This window comes from Chrysemys picta, chromosome 1 (assembly GCF_011386835.1).
Source record: "Chrysemys picta bellii isolate R12L10 chromosome 1, ASM1138683v2, whole genome shotgun sequence".
NCBI classification, from domain to species: Eukaryota; Metazoa; Chordata; order Testudines; family Emydidae; genus Chrysemys; species Chrysemys picta.
In genome coordinates, this window is record NC_088791.1 from 207,566,875 (window position 1) to 207,587,584 (window position 20,710).

Genomic DNA, 20,710 nt, shown 5'->3' on the forward strand with positions numbered 1-20,710 from the left:
GCAAACAAACTAACCTATTGCAATATGACTGATTCCGTGAGAAGAAACTGTGCTGTTACTGAGTGAGAGAGATTTATCTGCAGAGGCTGATAATGTTATTATCTTTGTATTCCTTATCTTCTTTAGTTAACAGAGGAAGACTGTGTGTTTAGTTCTCCCTTTGATTGTGTTGGGCATGATGGATAAGCAATATGCATAGCCACTGTTGCCTTTTCAAGTGACTGATTCACATATAGCCGTGTGGAAATGTGTAATACTGGTGCCCAGAGAACATGAAGTTCTGCAAGCAGCGCTCATGACATTCCTGTAACTTTGAAAGTGACTTGTAGCCCACCCAACAAATTTCTGTTAGAAAGGGAGGATATGCTTCCATAAAGCGGGGAAAAGATGTTCGTATTTAGATTTGCGCTGTGTTGAATGGAAGTTTATTCTTGAGGGCCAACCCCTTTTTGCCATCAAGACATCTTTTTTTAACATTCCCCACAATCTCCATCCTCGCTGCCCATTTTTCCAAACCCTGTCCTGTATGTATGCATGTATGTATTTATTTAATCTTTTGTTCTACTCTTGTGGTGAGTGGGGATATCTTTCCTTCCACCCACCTTCTCATTATCTCTTCACGGATTGCTAACTTGGCTCCTCTTATGACTTTTGGAGAACTGGCAATATCAGCCTCATTCTGTACAGTAATAATCCCCAGGACAGCAGGATGCCCTTCTTGCAATACTTGTCAGTTTTGGAACACAAAATGAATAAAGATGTCTATCACCATTGAACCAAGAGGTCAGAGGTATTTTTTTATTTCCAGACAGTTGTATTTTGTAGCCCCTTAGCTCAAAAATAGAGTAAGAAATATTGCTAAAGTTTCTAAGAGAATTACTTCTGGCATGAGGGCATGGAAAATATCAACCAAAGTTGAGTATTTCAAAATGTTGAAAGCATGTGAAAATTGTGTTTATAATGAAAATCCCAAAATAACCTTATCTACTCCCAGACAAAAACTAAGTTAAAATTTAGTTAAGGTTGAGAGTATATCAGTAATTTGGAGGAGAAGAAAAAATAGAGAGATATAATTATCCCAATAACAGACATCATAAACCAAGAGTTAAGTTAAATTTAAAATAAATCCAAATATGTTAAGATATGGAAATGCACAGTTAAGGCACTCAAACAACCTTGACTCTGCCCTGGGTTGACACCATCCAATAACCAGAAAATATGCATGAGTTTTAACCTTTTCAGGAGTCTGAAGAGTCTGTTATTCCATTATTGAGATGACACAGGACAAAAAAGTCTGACTGGATGCTAACTTTTTATACAGATGTTTAATTAATTTCAACTCCTACACTAATAAAGTTACTTTTGAATTCTGAGAAAATTCATTCTGTATTCAAAGAGTAAGTGCTGTAATTTGGGAGTGGATATGCTGTATTTTTCACGGATAACACAGAGATTACATCCTTCAAGTGTAAAACTCTGTTTTTCCTTTACTATAAAACTTTGACTAGAACCTCCATAATATATATGAAACTACCTGTGCAACTAAGGTTATTGAAAGGTGAATTGTATTATTTGATAAATACAGCAATAAGTGAACATGTATTAAAAGGCTACATCATAATGTACACCAAAAGAGATTTTATCAAGAGGCATGGGGTACAGTGTTAAAATGAGTGAGCACCTTTAACTGTCAGATTTCTTTATATTTGAATGCTTCACAGTGCATCCTAATTTCTCTTAATGTCAAGTTTTTTATATGGAATATATTTAACATTTAGTGTGTCTGCTGAGTTTTCCAGATGTTGATTCTTGAATTATACATTGATCTCAGTTATCTTCTGTACTACAAAGAAACTAATAATTTTATGCTAAAGCATTTAAAAAATCTATAAAATGGCTATTGAGACTGTCAGAAAAAATTAGTAATTAACATGTTTTTTCTTTCCATTTTCATTCTGCGGTTTCCTAAAAGCAGAATTTTTTTGCTTTTATTTTTCTTGACAGCTGTCAATTTCTCTAAGTCAGAAATATCTAAACAGTTGCTGCTTGCCCTGAAACTTCCCATTTACCAATAAACTGTTGGAGATGTTGCTTTACAGATTGGAGCCCTTAGCTTTATTGTCTGTGATCTGATAGTAGGGTTAGAGCCTCTTGTTATGCTCTCAGAGCTGTTTATATACTGTCGTGCTGAGCCATTCATTTGTGCTGGTGTTCTTCCACCTAACGAAAAAAGTAGTTCAGCTTAAGAAACTAAAAACATATTCAATTAACATATTTAATTTCTTCACTATCTTGCTATATATAAAAGACATTTTTCAAATGTATTTGCTAATTTTCCTGCACATGTGGCCACTGTTGATCTCAAGTCCATGGCTTGGCAATACACTTCCTTGTATGTATGCTTGCTGTTCCTAGCCCACTATTCCTAAACATAAGGTTACAGCCCAACCTAGCAACGAGTTTCCCTGCATTAAAGAGAGCACACACATTGCTTGAAATCCTAGTGTATAGCAAAGTACTCCGGTGCTCTCAAATGGTAGCCACTGTGAGCTAGATTTTCAAAAGAGCCGCGAGGCAGATTTAAGTGCCCAGCACCTACAGTTAGGATGGATTTTCAAAACAGCTCAGCCCCATTTACATACCTTAAGACCCACAACCTTATTTCTGTCCCAACAGAGATGCAACAATGTAGCATTCAAAAAAAGATTTAGCAAATATTGCACAACGTTATTTCTGCAGTTCAGTTTAAGGAATAGATAAATAAAGTTTCATGTACAATACATCTGTCATCCTGGTCCTGAAACGTAGCTTCTATTTTTTGGGATAAACAAAGTAGTTCTATTATTTATTAAATTAAGAATTAAGTTATTGTATTCTAATACATATTGTTATAATTTGTTAAAAGGAGACTTTTGCATAGTTTAATATAACTTGTTCCCACTTGAACGTTAAAACAGAAATCTCTTTCTTTACCAGCTTACTTTGTTTTCATCTTATGTGGAGTGGTTGGTTATTTTGTAGAATTTGAGTTCAGGAAAGGTGGAACTTCTTAAGGTATTCAGAGAGATGAAGCAGTGTGGGGAAATGGTAATGCAGGTTTCATTTTAGCAGGGCCGGCTCTAGGCACCAGCAAAACAAGCTGGTGCTTGGGGCGGCACATTTCTAGGTGCGGCACATTTCTAGGGGCGGCATTCTGGCGCCGGCCATGCCGCCCCTAAAAATGTGCCCCGGCCGCCCTAGCTCACCTCTGCTGCTGCAGCTCATGCGCCACGGCGCGCGAAACCGCTGATTCGCGCGCCGCTGCTCGCCCTCCCTCCCAGGCTCTCAAACCTGGGAGGGAGGGGGAGATCCCGAGCGGCCAAGGAGTGCCAAACAGCTGATTCGTGCGCCGCTGCTCCCCCTCCCTCCCAGGTTTGAGAGCCTGGGAGGGAGGGGGAGATCCCGAGCGGCCGCAGTGCGCGAAACACCTGATTGGCGCGCTGCTGCTCCCCCTCCCTCCCAGGTTTGAGAGCCTGGGAGGGAGGGGGAGATCCCGAGTGGCCGCGGCATGCGAAACAGCTGATTTGCGTGCCACTGCTCATCCTCCCTCCCAGGTTTGAGAGCCTGGGAGGGCGGGGGAGACCCCGAGTGGACGCAGCGCACGCGCTGCTTTTCCCCCTCCCTCCCTCCCTCCTAGGCTTGAGAGCCTGGGGGGAGGAGACAAGGCTGGGGATTTGGGGAAGGGGCGGAGTTGAGGCGGGGCCGGGGGTGGGGTAAGAAAAAAATGGGGGGCGGCGGCCAAAATTGTTTTTGCTTGGGGCAGCAAAAATCCTAGAGCCGGCCCTGCATTTTAGGACTGCTAGCCTGGAGAGTGTCCTTTTAAGTCCTGTTATTGAGTGTTTTATTTTTCACTGATGCACTCACCTCGACAAATCTAGATCATGTTTTTAGATTGTTCTAATTGTTATAGTTAATAAATTTCACTGCATTTAATTTACTCCCAGTAATAATACTACTGTAGTATAGTGCCAAGGAGCCTCAGTCATGGTCCAGGACCCCATTCTGTTACGTGTTGTATAAACACAATCCATCAGCGCACCTCTGTCCCCCTATGTTTACAATCTAAGTACAGTACATAACAAATTTGGATGATGGCTATTATTTTAGCATCTGAAACCTGAAGTGAAATCTTATTCACAAGGGGGAAAAAAAAACCACCACTGCCACCTAGCTTTTTTAGCTATTACTTTATGGTCCTCATTTCTGTCACTGTCTTTGTAAACGATAGATGTTGACAGTTTTCAAAACTGAACTTACCCTTTTTAATGAAAGACAGATTAGGCTTCTAAGAATTTGATATCTCTTTCCAGAATATGTGCATATTCACATTGACTATATGAGATAAAGTTAAAACCTCAAAGCAGATGAAAGTAAAAATCATGAAAGTAGCAAAATCTAGTGGTACATTATGAAGTAACATTGCTTCAGTGATTCATTTGCTGATGTAATCGTGGATAATCTAAGCACTATACCCAGATGTACAGACACTCTTTTCTTAACCTGTGTACTATATAATCTTTTTAACATTCGCTTTAATAAATTTTTTAAATCTGTTCTTACTTTAGTAGCTCAGGTGTTTCCATTAACACTGATCCAACCTGCAAAGCTTTTCTGTTCCATTCCTAGATTGGCAACCCTGGGGCTGTTATCTAATAAGCTGTTTAGAAATAGTACAAAGCATCTTACAAACACCCAAAATAGTAAATACTGATAGGAAACCCTATCCTTTCACTATTAACATTAGCCAATGAGGGTGTTCAGAATAATAACTCTATCTCATCGACTAAAAGTAAGGATCTGAAAGGACCAGCATTCCACTTAGAATATATTATTACCACAGAGACACACAAAACTCTAGCTGATAGATATTTCAAACCTTTTTGACAAAAGACATTGGGTCCTAAAAACTGAAGGTAGCTATGGAGTCAGAATAAAATGCAACTATCCCTTATTCAGCAAACAAATCTGTGTTTGGTGTGAACACCCACATCCCAGGACCAGACAACACTATAGTCCACCCCCATAGACTCTCTTACTTGCTCTCTTACTTCCCCTTTAATTCATAATTTACAAGGAAAGTTAGTCACTGCTATATTATGGGTAGAAATATGGCTGGACTTACAGAAAAGCTAATGATCCCAAACAAAGACTGGGAACATTGTTGTTTGTCTCATATTTGTAGCATGGCATGGAAAAGATTAGACCCCATTGTACTAGGCACTGAAGAAATATATAGCAAAGGAATGGGGTCCTTGCCTTGAAGAGTTTACAATCTAAGTTCAATATGGGAGACTACAAGTGGATATAACAAACAGATAGAGGGAAGCACAAGGTAATGGGGAGATAATTACAAACAGTATAATAAGCACCAGTCACCATTTACCAGCTGGTTTATCAAGTGTTTTGTAGGCATAATGGCATAAATGGTTGTAAGGGAAGATTTGAAGGAGAGTGCTTTTCTCAGAATTTGACAAGCATCATTATACTTTCTCCCATGCTGTCCCTTAGCTTGGAAGGCATTCCCCTGGGCTATTACATTACTGTCCTTTAATCTTTCCTGAAAATGTACTTTTGGCTTTATGCCTACAAAACACTTGACAATGATTAACCAGCTAGGGTTTGCATTTCTACAGAGTAGAAGAGATTATATAGGATGAGGATAGACCACGAAGGGCCTTAAAAATGAAGACAAGGATTAAATCCTCCTTTCAGAGTTAGCATTCAGTCCCTACTCCAGGAAACTATTTATATTTCACATGTGAGAGTTCCTTCTTGAGAGATCTTTTATTCCTCTCACTTGCTGGAATGGATTATCTTGGATCGGATTGTGATGACAGTAACCCCATTCTGAGTAAACAAAATCTCTTGAACTATATAATGAGATCAGGAGGCCCCATCAGGCTTCTGTGTGGAACACTGCATCAGGGAGGATAGTTTTATTTTACAGTTTTGCTGTCTCCTCTTCACTCTAGCTTTGGCTTTTAGGGGTCCTTCAAACCTTAGAGTTTTTCTGTGCAAATTCTTTTAACAAGAGCTGAATGGGTGGCAAAAAGAGGCGAAATTTATCTTACAAAAAGGTGGCTGTGAAAGAGTCAGGAGCACTAATTTATACTGCAGCCTATGTTTATGAGAAAAAAATATTGACTGTACATTTTCAATGAATTATGTATGTGTTTATTTGTTATTGTCTTTAGGCTGTGAGAAGACAAAAGGTTCTTGAACAGAGTATCCAGTCTGCCCAGGAAATTGACAAAACCCTTCGCTTGATCCAAGAGTCTCTTGCCTTCATTGACAGACAATTAGCAGCCTACATTGCAGAGAGAGTTGATGCTGCACAAGTCCCTCAGGAAGCACAAGTAAGTTACATTTGGGTTAATGGTCTTGAATTGATTTGTTAATCACACTGGATTTCTGAATCACTGAAGAGTGGTGGGCTTTCTGTCTCTCTTTTTTAAAATAAGAGGTTTAGAATTTTTGCAGTGCTCTAAATTAAAAAGATGAACTTGCAACGGGTTTTTATAACACACTACATTTGAAAGGGCAAGTAAAGTTTAGATAGAAGTATTGCTGGAAATGGGCCACCTTGATTGCATTGGCCTCGTTAGCACTACAAAAGTAATTTTCCCTCCCTTGGTTTTCACCCCTTCTTGTCAACTGTTGAGAATAGGCCACTTCCACCTTAATTGAATTGGCTCCTTAGCACTGTCCCCCCACTGGGTAAGGCAACTCCCATCTTTTCATGTGCTATATTATATAGTCTTCTTACTGCATTTTTCACTCCCTGTATCTGATGAAGTGGGTTTTAGCCCACGAAAGCTTATGCCCAAATAAATTTGTTAGTGTCTAAGATGCCACAAAGACTCCTCATTATTTTTATTTAAAGGGGGTTGTTTATGTACCAATATAATCATACTTTCAACTTTTTCACCTGTGCCTATCCAGATGATTTAAAGGACCTTAAATGCAATGGAAGGTTATGCAGTAACATTAAAATGGCAATGGAAAACAAAGTGGCTCTTTAAAATCCAAACTTTCTTATGCCAGAATTTACTCATCATCTTCTTCCTACTTGGTTTATTTGTAAAGCCAATTAGATGGCATATGGATTGCTACTAAATTATGCATCCGAAGAAGTGGGCTGTAGTCCACGAAAGCTTATGCTCTAATAAATTTGTTAGTCTCTAAGGTGCCACAAGTACTCCTGTTCTTCTTTTTGCGGATACAGACTAACACGGCTGCTACTCTGAAACCTACTAAATTATCTAATCACAGGTACTGTGGTTAATTGTTACTTTGATTTATATAAATATCCTTACATTTTAGTTCTTCAATTCAGACAAGTTTAAAAGAAAATCATCCTTTCCTTTCCCTCCTACAACTTATTTGTTCAGGGTTTGAACCTAGAGCACATTTATCATATCTGACACCAGTTTGTGCTTTTCAACTATTTTCACTATAACATCTATCCATAGCCCTGTTTAAAAACAAAACAAAACAAAAAAAAGTAAGTTGAAATAAAGCCCGCTGCTACTAATACCAAAGTATTCAAATTGTACTATAGGAAATCAAATAGCTTTTCAGGTCATTAGATATTTAATAAAAAGTATGATAACATCAGGAGAAAATAATATGGAAAAGTATATATGGATTGTAAGGATTTGTAAAGCTAATGCCAATTGCATTTTCCGTTAGAAATAGTGATTCCTAAGTACAGATGTTTGGCAGGGAGAAGCTTGAAGAGTTGGTCTCAGATACAGACAAAAATGGACAAAAGACATTGTGGGCCTGATTTCAGAAGTCCTGAGCTCCCACAGCTCCCACTGAAGTTAAAGGGAGCTGCGGTTCCACCACAACTCTGGAAATCAGGCCCTGTGTCTTTTATATTAAAAATAATTTTAAAAAGTTAAAAAATCCATTAAAAATATGTATATTTAAAGCCCAAACCAAATATTTAGACTATACCAGGCCTTATTCTGCCCTCAGTCTAATTTTATACTGTTATAATTACTGACTCCGGTTGAGTTGTTTCCATCTTATACCAGTGTAAGAGTAGAGTCAGGCTTAGATGATTTACTTCTCGTGTATCAAATTTCAGTCCTAAACTAGAGTATTTACCCACTACTGCCCCATTTAAATGTGTTGTTCTTCCTCCTAAAACTTTGTTCAACATAGAGTATTATTAGGTAACTCAGGGCTTAACTGAGCCTTTGTCAAGCATTGGTATGATTGGTATGATTTTCATCTTCTAAATCTATCTCTCTAAAGATTAGCAGTTTAGGAAACATTCAGTACCATCTGTTTGATATGGCTGTTTCTGGACCTTTTCAAAAATATCCTCTGATCAAAAGCATATCCATCCTTTAGAAACCGGCACAGATACATCCACAGATGTAGTATTGATGGTGATTCAGGTTTTATATAAAAAGCAATATTTCAATATTTTAACCATTGAATCAGGGTAACACTCAACCAACCAAAATTTAAGCTGGAATATTTTTGGATACATTGGCAAACTCATTTTTTTTCCTCCAAAAATTTTGTGTTGCATATGGATTTATTGCCTCATGTCTGATGCTGAATTCACAAAATCATAATAGGTGTGAAATCAAACAACCCAGAATTTGTTGACTCTTTCCCCTTCACAGTTTTATTTTAAGATGCAGGTAAAATCTTTTGAGAAAACCAAGTTCTCATCAGAACAGATTGAACTCAAATATTACTGTTCTCTGAAGCTCAGTCTGAAGTTCCTTAAAATCCTTATAGGAAAATAAAATGTACAATGCATTTTCAATGGGTAGATTAGCCTGATTCATCCCACCAGTGAATGGCAGGGCTAAGGTACTGGCTCATCTACTGAGGAGCCCCTGCTGGCACACCTCCTACAAAGAGATCAGAGCTTTTCCTTCATGATAGAACTCCCATGTCAAAGCAGTGGCTGTCCTGCTACCTGCCTTTCCGTTAGAGTGAATGGCCTTCTTTTTCCAGGGAAGGGGATAATTAATTAGTGATGGTTAATCAACCCAGAGACTATAAAATAAACCCTTCAGTAAAGTATGCTGCACTCCTAGAAAAATAGAAGGAATTTTTATCAGAAAGATGTCAAGGTTTTTTAATGTTTGGTTCCCAAATTCAAACCCAGGGTTAAAGTAGAGACAAAATGAAGTGAAATGCAGCTTCTCTTGTTAAACTAAAGTGATTACTTTGATACATGCAGAGAGATGGCAAAAGAAAAGGGGAGTTTTCAGTGTTAAATATATGCTATTTGAGCCCTGCTTTGGATCACCTTTTGAATACAAATTCCATGTGCTTCTTACTCCACCATGTGGCACTGAGAATTTAATGCTGTAGAACTATTGTCGGGTAACAGACTACTTGCTGCCTGTCTCTCTCCGCCTCCCACTGAAGATAGTGTATTCAAACACAGTAGCCTAACTACAGCCATTCAAAGAAATTAATGGGTTCAGATCCCTGTAAGGCACAGCGATAAAACCATGTGTTGAAAGAGAATAAAATAAGACAAATCTTACAAAATAAATTCATGAAGAAGTCATTTCTGTGTACGCTTGACCTCACTATTCCACAATGACCTCTCTTTCATTTACATGAATATACAAAGGTTATGCAAGTATTAAAATCATTACCATGGGATTTTTCTCACCCCTTAGTTTTACAAATGCTCTTTCATTGTATGTTTTAGTTGAAGTACATGGAGTTTTTTAAGTTTTGCTATTATAAAAAGAAAAAAAATCTATTGTGAATATAAAATGTGTGTGCTACTTAAAGTATTCATTCTTCTGAAAGAAATAAAAAATACTTATGTGCTACAGACTAATTTCTAGATTTTTTTCAGTTGGCATTTTTTATTATATAAACCAGTTCCCTAACACTTATAGCATGTTTTTTAATTCCTCGGTTTCTGCTGTTACTTTGGACTTTTCTTGTTAAAGTCCAATTATTAGGGTAGGCCCCAATCCTCCCAAAACTTACATTATTGCATAAGTTTGTGCTCATAGTTCCACTGAAGTTTTTGTTTTAACTAATTGGCTGCATGTTTTTTTAATGCTAAAGCTTTAGTTTTGGTTTATAATAATTTAAAAAGAATTTTCCAGGTAATTAAAGATATGGCATTGCAGAAATACTTAGCGTTTTTCATAGTACATATTCTGTTTAGTTCAAAAAGCAGTATGTTTTTCTATGATATGTGAAAGAAGCATCTTCCTGGGCTCCTCTAAACATTGGAAATATCTTGGAATAGGCTTGTGTCTTTTTTTTCTGCCTGTGCACTTGTCTAAAACGCAGTGCTAAGGACAAATGACCTACATGAAATTACTTTGTAAATGAAAGAGAGGCAATAAGTATCATATACTGCTTTTCCGCTATTGCCCCTTCACATTCTGAAAGAGTAATATTTAAGTGATCATACTTATATGTTGGTGTGCATTAAACTTCTGATTACATCTTAAGTGAGAGTGGTTATTCATATGTTGTTAAAATACCCTTGTGCCTTGTACTGGAGCAATGCTAATGTGATGCCTTAATAGCAAAAGTTGTTGAGTTATATGACATCTCACTTAATGAGGAACATGCCACACATCATTGACTACAGAGTCAGTGATTTAGGATAAAGAATTCACAATGGTGTACGCAGCTGATAATGTTAAAGACATTAATATTTTTTTCATGTTCTAAACATGGAGACTTATTTCATTGAGTTCTCTATGGAACATTAGTACTCAAAAGGGAGCAGCTGATCTAAGCATCATTCTGAAATCCAAGCTCAGATTTTATTTGAGCAATTTGAATTTCTGCTCAGAATTCTGTTCTGTTCTATATAGATTCTTATATTGTCCTTATCACCATAGTATGTGTATGCCTTGCAGTAGTGCATTAAGCGATGTGACTGACATCAGTCATGTGTGGTTTGTTCTTTCTGTCATCTTCACAGAGGTATAGGTCTGTGTGAGGTAGTGTTTTGTTTTGATAGGGTTTTATTTGGGAGGGGGGGTTAATACATATGTTGCTATATGTTTATGTTAGAGAAGGTACAATGGAAAAAGTGCACCTTGCACTTGAAGTGAAAGATGGTGAATTAGTGGTGGTCCTTAGTTCCTGTGGGAGTGTGTGTCATCGTCGGACTGGCCCCCCAAAAAGCAGAAGGGTAGAAAATGTGCTATGTTGCATTTCCATTTTTTATTTGTAATTTACATAAATTTCCACTTGTATATAAATTATAAGCATTGAGTATAATCTGCTGTTAGATCAGTCTGTGGAGGAAAAAGTTTAGCTTAGAGTTTAGTATAGAAACGGCCAAGCCAAGCCAGGCAGAACCTGCCTTCATTCATTCATGTTTGAGTAGGCCTTGAGGAGTACCTTTTGCTAAAGTCTCACTTTCACTTGGATTTATAGATGTGACTGCAAGTTTGAAATTAGCTATGTTATCTAATGACTAATGCTGAAGTTTAGTGCAAAGACACTAGGAAGTATAGTGAGTATGATTAAACAGGGTTCAGAACTAAAATACTCAACATGCCGGCTACTATTAAAAGGTGTAAGTAACTTTGATCAATCCCATCATATACTGCTGTTTGGAAAGGAGAGATCCATTTAAACAGTGAAAGATGCCTGCTAGCCTTTCTTACTTGCTATCTGTTTTTATTAGAGTTGGTTTAAAAAAAAAAACTGAGATGGAATAGTTTTCCATCAAAAATGCTGATTTGACAGCATCAACACATTCTGTGGGGGTGTGTCAATTCTGTCAAAACAGAAATGAGGCAGGGAGGCTAGCCTGATGTCTGACCACCTAGCTTGTCTGCTGCCCCTGTCACTGGCTGGCTACCCGACCAGCTTGCTACTAGCCAATTCCCCAACATTACATTATGACATGACGTGTTGTCATTTTTTTCATTTATATTATTTTATTTTATATTGATTTGTATTGTATTTATTTTATATTTTTATTTACTTTAGTTTATATTATTTTCATTATACTAATTAAAGTAGGAAATTAACAACCCAGTTGCCAATCAGAATATCAATTACAAATAACCAGTTGGCATATCAATTACCACTGAGCAAACAAAGTTCTAGCTACCAAACCTATTCCAATATAAATAGTAATTACCAAGTACCAGTTAGAATACAAATAACTAATAACAAATTAGAAAACCAATCACACATTTTTTCATTTTATAATACAAATTAAAAATAATTATTAAATGCTCATTTTAAAATAAAATAGTCAAAACATTTTGACTGTTATATTATGTCATGTTATAATTTAATGGTCAAAATGTTTAGACTTTTATAGTCTATTATAAATTATTATGGAATGCAATATAACCTAAGTCTAGTCAATAAATTTGAAATGAAAATTTTAGATAAAGTCAAAAGGAAGGGAATGGGGAAAAAAATCAAAACTTCAGCATGTCCTGCAGGGAATTCTGGGCTCTGGTTAAAAACAAAAAAACAAACAAACAAAAAAACCTTTTCCACCTGCTTTAATAGCTCTTAAACCAAGGGGATTTTGTTTTTAATCTAAATTTATAGTTACCACAGTTCAGGGTAACTATATGCACGTATACCCTCCTTATAGTCAACCAAGGGCACTCACTCTAGACTCTAGACTCCCAGCTCCTCGGTCATCACCTCTCTTGGACAGAGACCTGTGCCTATCTTCCTCCTGACTGAGTGTTAAGGCTGCACAGCTCCCTGATTTACACGGTGACATTCCCAGCAAGCCAGACTGTCTAAAAGGTCAACTTCTGCATTTTGCTTTCTCTCCAGAGGCTATGAATAGTGCAGTTGTCTACAGTTATGTGACACAGCTCTTTCTAAGCAAACATGTTTATTCTTAAAATGAAAGCATTACAAAAAAAAAAAAAAACCCTGTTCAAAACAATAAAAGAATCTACACATATGCTAAAAAGCTTACCAGAGGTAACCCCAACTTCAGCCCTGGCTCTGATAGTTGTCAGTCCTTCAAAACCCACAACTGTTTTTTTCCCCATGGTTACAAGTTCATAACTGTCTCAGATTCAGAACCAGAATCCCAACTGAACAGATCAGCCTGTTTCTTTATATAGGTTGGGTCTTTGATATCCAACCTATGAGAACAGATAATCTACACATAATCACCTTCTCTTCAGGGTATAGCTTCAAAAGACTGGGTTTAACATAACCAGACGTGAGGCCTTTACATTAACCTCTCCCTAGCTATTCCCCAAGGAATCTTCTTCACACTTTTTGTCACAAACAGCCCATTCTTGTCTGACATAATTTCAGTGTAGTCCTTTGAAAATGCAGGCATCATATCACATCTCCCCCTAGAGAGGTTATATACAATCCCATTCCACAATAATACATAAACTTTTCAATGAATTTTTTTAAGGATATTGCAGAAAATTGTCATATCTTTCACATATAGCAAATGCACAAGTGCACCTATGATGAATGAAATATGGTATCCAAACTATTTTCATACTCTTTGTAATTATATTTTTGATTCTAGTCTTATAGTTTACATGTTATACCAATAGAATAAAAACCAGCAGGCTCTTATTAAGAGGGATAAGGCAAAGATGCCACATTTTTGTAAATATAATGATAAAGCAAAAGATAAAAGTAAACAACTTTGTTTGACTATTTACTCCTATCACTACTTATTCCTTACACACACACACACACACACACATTCATTTACACAATCATTCATTTAAGTTTTGTATAGGTATTATAGTTACCAGCCTAGAAGTTGCTCATGCCAAGTTACTGGCCAGGTATCTTGGTCATGAGGATGGAGCCGAGTCTGTGTCAGGTGCACCTGATGCTCCTGGAGGTTGGCAGCAGAACCAGAGACTCAAAGTCCTCAGTCTTGAGAGTCCATTCTTATAGGATTTAATTCCTATGTTAGTGTATGGGAGCTGTTTCATCCTGCTGTTGCTGACTCAATCAGCAGATGGCACATTCCTGGACACATTCCTGGGCACTGTTCTGGTGGCTCCAAACTGTCCAAAGTTTGTGTTTCTCATCCTTCCAGGTGATGGGGTGAATCCCAGTTTACCCTCTGGGGGTTGTCTGGTCATCCACTTGACACATTCTTCGGCCGATGGATACTCCCTATCTAGGCTAGCACTTCCCTAACCATTCATGTATATCAAGCATTCATCAGCATACATTCCATATCTTAACCATATTTTAATTTACTGTCTCCACCACTTTCGGGGTGTGTACTAATTCATTTGAGACTCCCGGCCCTTTAATCACAGAGGGTGGGGGTCTGTCCTAGGGGCCGTTGCTGTTACAATGAAGTGAAAGTCACTTAACGGCTTATAGTGTTTGTTTACATTGTATCAATTACTTCAAGAACAAAGTCAATTAACTTGTTTGTAAGTTTTACATAGTAATAAAGTATCTTTCACAGGATAGATATAATCAATGGTTTCTACAGACAGTAACTTACAAATTTTAACAGAAGACCCAACAGATTTTTGTACTTGTTGAAACTGTTGGATTTTAAAGTGTGGGGGACAAATTATGAGGGGGTCACTGTCACTTGGGGGAATCTCTGTTAGTACCTTCTTTAATATCCCTACATACACCTAGAGTATAAGATGTTTGCAAATAAAGTAGTAGTGTTGGATGTTCCCGTTGACTCAAAGCTGCAGTGTCATGGTCTAGTGGTTATACGTTGGACTATCATCTGACAACTAAAGGTACAATCGTTCAAGATCTATTTAAATCACTCTTTTTAAAAAAACCTGTCTACACATACACATTGTGCACCAATGGAGGGTTTTTTTTAGTAGTAAAGTAAAATAATTTGTAAAGATGTTAGCAAAATAGTTGCCTGCCAGACTCACATTGGCTCAGAAAGATTTCCTCTATTCTGGACCCACAAAAACTATTTCCTTCTACTGATAAATACCTCTGTGCCTAGTGGTTGAGAAATACTAAATTAGGTGTTCAGTAAATGCCCTCATCCCAGGAGCAGATTGAATCTGAGGCTTGGTCTACACTAAACCCCCAAATCGAACTAAGGTACGCAACTTCAGCTACGTGAATAACGTAGCTGAAGTCGACGTACCTTAGTTCGAACTTACCGCCGTCCAGACCCGGCAGGCAGGCTCCCCCGTCGACTCCGCGTACTCCTCGCGGCGAGCAGGATTACCGGAGTCGACGGGGAGCACTTCTGAGTTCGATTTATCGTGTCCAGACTAGACGCGATAAATCGAACCCAGAAGTTCGATTGCCTGCCGCCGAACCAGCGCGGTAAGTATAGACAAGCCCTGAGACTCTGCCCAGCCCAATTGCCATACATGGTAATCCCATCCTTGGGAGCAATGATAGAGGACTTGCTGAACATACTGTCCTAACAAAGGAAGTTATTCCCAAGTTGTTTGCTCTCAGTTTTACACAGAAGAATTGTTACAGGGAACTTAGTCTCAAGTTATTGGTTTTTCCCTGGCTAATGGAGCAAAGACCTGAAAATGGAAAAAGCAAATGGCAATGTAGTCTAAAAATTTCCAACCCCATCTTTTGTGGTGTGGGGGAATAGAAAGTGTCCCTAGGACTCTGCAATAGTATAATGACTTGTACCAGATTTCCTCCCTTCTCTGATGGGTTGTGCATACCCAGATGAAGGAAAGGATGGTCCTGAGAACTGAATGAGCTCTCCTGTTTACTGTGATCCCAGGAATCCCACAACTCACCTCTTTAGAGGAGTAGATTGTGTGGAAAGAAAGGAAGGATCATTTCCACAGTTGGCCAAATTTGAAATTAACATATACATATGTTGTAGATGTAATTCTTGTAAATCTTCAGTGACTAGGAAAACAAATGACATACCCTGTCAGATGAGATTCAGATGTTAACCAATTAGTTTTGTGATTGTGAATTCCATGATCCAAATTTTAAACAATGGGTTCCTAATATTAAGAGTCTTGATGTGTCTTTAGTCACCTAATAAGCACTTAGGTACCTACAATGGTTATTGAAGCACTTACATTCAGATCTAAGTCTCTAAATTTATGCATCTATATAAGAATGTGTGTCCAGGTTAATTATATCAGGCTTATTGCATATGTTCCCAAAGATCACCATATAGTAGGTCCAACAATAATTACAAATTAATTTGCATTCTGCTGTAGAGAACAGACATTGTTAGCTATTTTGCTATGTAATTACTACATTTTTCAAGTAAAATTATTTCTATACTACTATAGTGATATATACCATAGCTGAATAATAAATAGGTGTCATGATTAGCATGTTCCTTTGTGGGTGTCACAGTGATTGTTTTACTATTAGTCACACTCTCTGTGAGGCTCTCCTTTTGTGTGTGTGCGTCTCTCTCTCTCTCTCTCTCTCTCTGGTTTCCTTCCTGACTTCAATTCAATTTCAAAAAGGAATTTCATGGATATTACATTTGAGAAGTACCCTAAGTACGTATAGTGCTCTGTTGTTAATTAGCACAGGTCTACATAGTGCATCTAGATAAGTAGCAACTGAACTACACAAGATCAGTACTATTGTATTGAATGGCTAAATATTGCAATCTAAACTGTTACTTTGAAATAAATAAACCAGAAGATAAAGTGAGCACAATCCTTGAAAGCCTAATGATTTATGCATACTGAGTGGTAGTTACAGGCCTTTAACATCAGAAAACCCAAAACACCAGGAAATCTTGGCACACTACATGCTGCAATTCAAGTAGATGCACATAATCATATAAAAAAGTAAATATTGCACTAGCCTGCAGAAACTCCTTCTTCTGCCACCTGTGCATTTGTGCATGTATTGTTTAGTTTTGGAGTACACCAGGTTTTTAAAAATAATAATAGTCCCAGTTAAAGCTACAACTCTGTATTCTCACTGATAATTTTGGTAAGAGAGCTCAAATTATGCAAAAGGCTCACTACATTTGCAATTAATCTAACACATTAGCATTTATATTCAGTTAGTTCATACAAAACCAAGGAATAACAAAAGTGCATGATTACTCCTGTGTCATGTTAACATCTTACCATATTAGTCTAACATCAGTGTCAGAGCCCATAGACTTGTATAGCCTCTTTTCTCTGGCAGGTCCTGATCGAATCTGTTCAGAAAATTGCATGATTATGCAGCAGGTCACAATTGGACTCTCTGTTGGAACTGCTAATGGAGAAGATGGTTGAAAGAAAGCCACATTGGCCTCTCCTTCTCAGAACCAGCACTGCGGCTGTATGGCCGGTTGCCTAGTTTTCAGTTATTGGCAACTATTGAGTATTATAGTTTGTTCTCCTGCATAGCAATTTATTCCTGTTACCTGATGGTTCTTTTTTTTAAATTTATTAACCTTAAATTTTGGCATGATAATTCCTTTCTTTTTTATGGTGCTAGATTTTCAGAGTCAGGCTTTTAATTTGTAAATGCAATATTTTAAAACCCAAAGTTGCTGTTCTACCAGGGGCTTTAAGCAAAACATTAAACAAAAAAAGATTGATTCCAACAGTTTTTAATTTAACTGAATCCCTCTGCTGTTCACAGTGTTTAATGAACTGTGATTCATTAAGTTTATTATATTTGTTGTGCAAGTTAGTGCTCAAACTCAGGCCAGGAAATCATTCACACCTGTGAATTACAGTATGTGTATTTTGAAAACTAACCTAAATTATTAGTGGCTTATTCTAAATTCAAGTGGTGTTAGGGCATACATCTGCACTGTCCCAAAGCAGCATGTATTAGTACACAGCTCATTTATTTGACTCCTTATGGATTTGTCCTGCTTTTCAGCACTTATTCATTTTGACTGTGGCCATCTAATCTCTTTTGAGTGTGACGTAATCTCTGCCTGCATCTTAGATTTCTATAAATCAGTAAAGTAAAATCCCAAATTAAGTAAATACATGGCAAGGGGGGGAGGGGGAGGAGGGCACAGCACGACCCTACCTGGAATAGCAGAGGCAAGGCGTGACCTCCCTTACCAGTGGCACAAGTGGTCCTCCCCCAATTCTGAAGTCGCCAAAGGATTCCCTGCCCTTGAGAACTGCAGAGGCACTAGTAACCTCTTCAACCCTCATTTCCCTGGGCATTTAATCATTTTTGTTTCTCTTCTTAGAACTTCTTAGAGTTTTCTGGCATCTTTCCGGTGTTGAGGTGACCAGAACTGTTTGCTGTATTGTTGGCACAATCTCTCAGTGCTGTCCATGATGATACATGTCTGAGTACCATAAGCAGCCCACAATCACATTGTCTTTTAAGCCATTATTTTGCAAAGGTTCACATCAGTTTGTTGTCTACTATTAAGTGCTTTATGGAACTATTTTTGTCAAAACCTCTGCTTCTATTAACAACCTGAGTTTTGGCTTATTTTTCCCCAGATTAGGCTGCATTATTGTTGTTTTGCTGAGACATTAATCATTGCTAACTAAACAGTTTTCCTTTATTCAATAAATACTACAGTCAGGGGCTCCAGTTACATTTGCTTGTCATTCTGTGTAGTTACATTTAATCAAACTATAAAGTTCCTGGTTCTGTTACTCATGTTCAAGAATTTGTATCTCAGTTCTCTTCTCTGTTTGCTAAATGTTGTAGTAGAAGCATTGTGGATTGCCAATGGCTTTGCAGAGACTTTTTGCATGGGGGAAAAAAAGATTGAATTCCCTTGAATCTCCCTTCCCTAATTCAAAGTAGGAGCAGTTTTACATATTTTCAGCTGTTGTACTGATTCTCTACCTTGTGATATCAATATTGCAAGGCTCTCTTAATTTGATTCATTTATCTTTTAAAAATGATTTTTAGTTATAGAAATACTGGACTGAATATCCCAAAAAGTCCTCTTCTCATACAAGCAGTCCTCATAGCAATATTAAATCAGATCCTTTAATCTGATAAATGCCTCTTTGTTAATTTTTGTTTTGTTTCGTTGATCTGGCAACTGAATGTCTTTATCCCCAGAACAGATACATCCTAGGCAGTTTAAGCTCCCTCACTCATAGTGACATCATTTTTTATGCAACAATTATCTTCGAAGTCCAAGGCACAAGATGCAGTCTAAACAAGACAACATAGACAGGGAGCTATGGGAGCAGAAAGAACGGAATAAGGGTGGATTTAAAAAAAAAAAATCTTGTGAGTCTTTAGAATTAGTGTGCTGCAGTGGATTGATGGACCAGAATAAAAAATGGAAGGAAAAAAGCATTGAGATGATTGTGGCAGAAGTGAATGCCAGGAGGCATCACGGCTGGCATCACTGGTGGAGCGAATAGGGTAGAGGATGATACACTGATGTGTCTTGGTCCTGTTCAAGATCCATGTAACCTTTGACCTCTTTTTGCTGAGATTGCAAACAGGTGTCAATTAAGTAGATCTTTCTTTCTTACGCTCTAAAGAAAAGACCAGAAAAAACAGTAGAATAATGTGCTTCTTCTCTTCAGTACTATGTTCTTAGGTGATGCTTCATATTTTGCCAGCAGAGCAATTTTTAAAAGGAAGATAGAGCAGTCTCCATGGAATGTCCCATAACACTTTTTTATTTAAACACAACACTTTTATCTCTACCATGTTAGGCCTGACCTACTGCGATAAGCATTGTTCAATTATGTGCTTTCTAGAGTGACTCTGAGGTTGAACTAAGTAGTTTGGAAAACAAACCTTGAGTTAATTGATGAGGTACTTGAGAAAGAAACAAATATTTGTAATATTGAATACCATATATCATATTTACATGACACCGACACCCACAATTTATTTGGGTGAGTATTGCTTTGGCTTCTGAGCAATCAAGATGCGTTTTGGCTTCTGGAGTTAATTTTCATTGGTAAATAGATGAATGGACACAGCCTTAGGATATTCATTCCTAGTTTATTTTTCTCTTAATATGTGTATACTTACTGATCACTTTGAACAGAGATTCATTTGACTCATTTGTACCACAATCAATTGATCCATGCGCATTGCCATTGCTGAATCCATCAGAAAAACTGTGTGCTAACACACTGCAGTTGTAACCATTCAGTGTGCACTTGTTGCCTTCCTCATCATCTTTGTCCTAGTCTTGCACTTGACCACATCCACCACTCCAATCTCCTTCTCCTGGCCCCCCAGCTCTGTTTCTCATTGTGACATTAAATGGAGAGATGCCCTACAGGGGCAACCAGAGTTTTCCCAAGTTTATGCCAGCTTTGTACCACATATTCCCTGACTCAGGAGTGTAGTGGGTATCAGAGATATGAGAATGCATAGATAAGATACATCTTGTCTCATATATCTAACCCAAACTATTTTTTTTGCAGAGGCCTATGATGAGGATTGGTTTAGATTATAAGGGTGTTATAATTTTTGAAGTTATCCTATTTTATTCTAAAATGGTCTCAGGGCTTATTTGCGAGGGACTTCTTTCATTTATTGTATGCCACAAAAACAAGAATTTTTAAAATATTGATTAAAAACTTAAAGGTGGGGGGGAATTCACTTAAAGGGAAAGGGACGGGTGGGGGAGGGAATTAAAATATTTAAAACTATTAGTAAACCATTTAACTCTTACGTTCTCTCCTTCTCTATTCTTTAGTGAATTGTTCTTGTTTGGCAGTCTGTCAGAGGGATATCGGATGTCTGTGCTGGGAGACAGTTTGGGGTTATAGATTAGAGGTCCTTAGATTCTGTTCTAAAAAAGCACAAAGGACCAAAT

General features: G+C 37.6%; 1 protein-coding gene across 25 annotated transcripts in view; it reads left to right on the forward strand.

Moving 5' to 3' along the window:
- Positions 1–20,710, forward strand: part of DMD (dystrophin) — a 2,010,563-nt gene that overhangs the window by 862,888 nt on the left and 1,126,965 nt on the right. For all 25 annotated transcript variants that reach the window (XM_065590838.1, XM_065590858.1, XM_065590878.1 and 22 more), the window contains one exon: positions 6,234–6,395. In XM_065590838.1, coding sequence (XP_065446910.1) covers positions 6,234–6,395 — 162 coding nt within the window. The remainder of the gene's footprint in view (positions 1–6,233; positions 6,396–20,710) is intronic.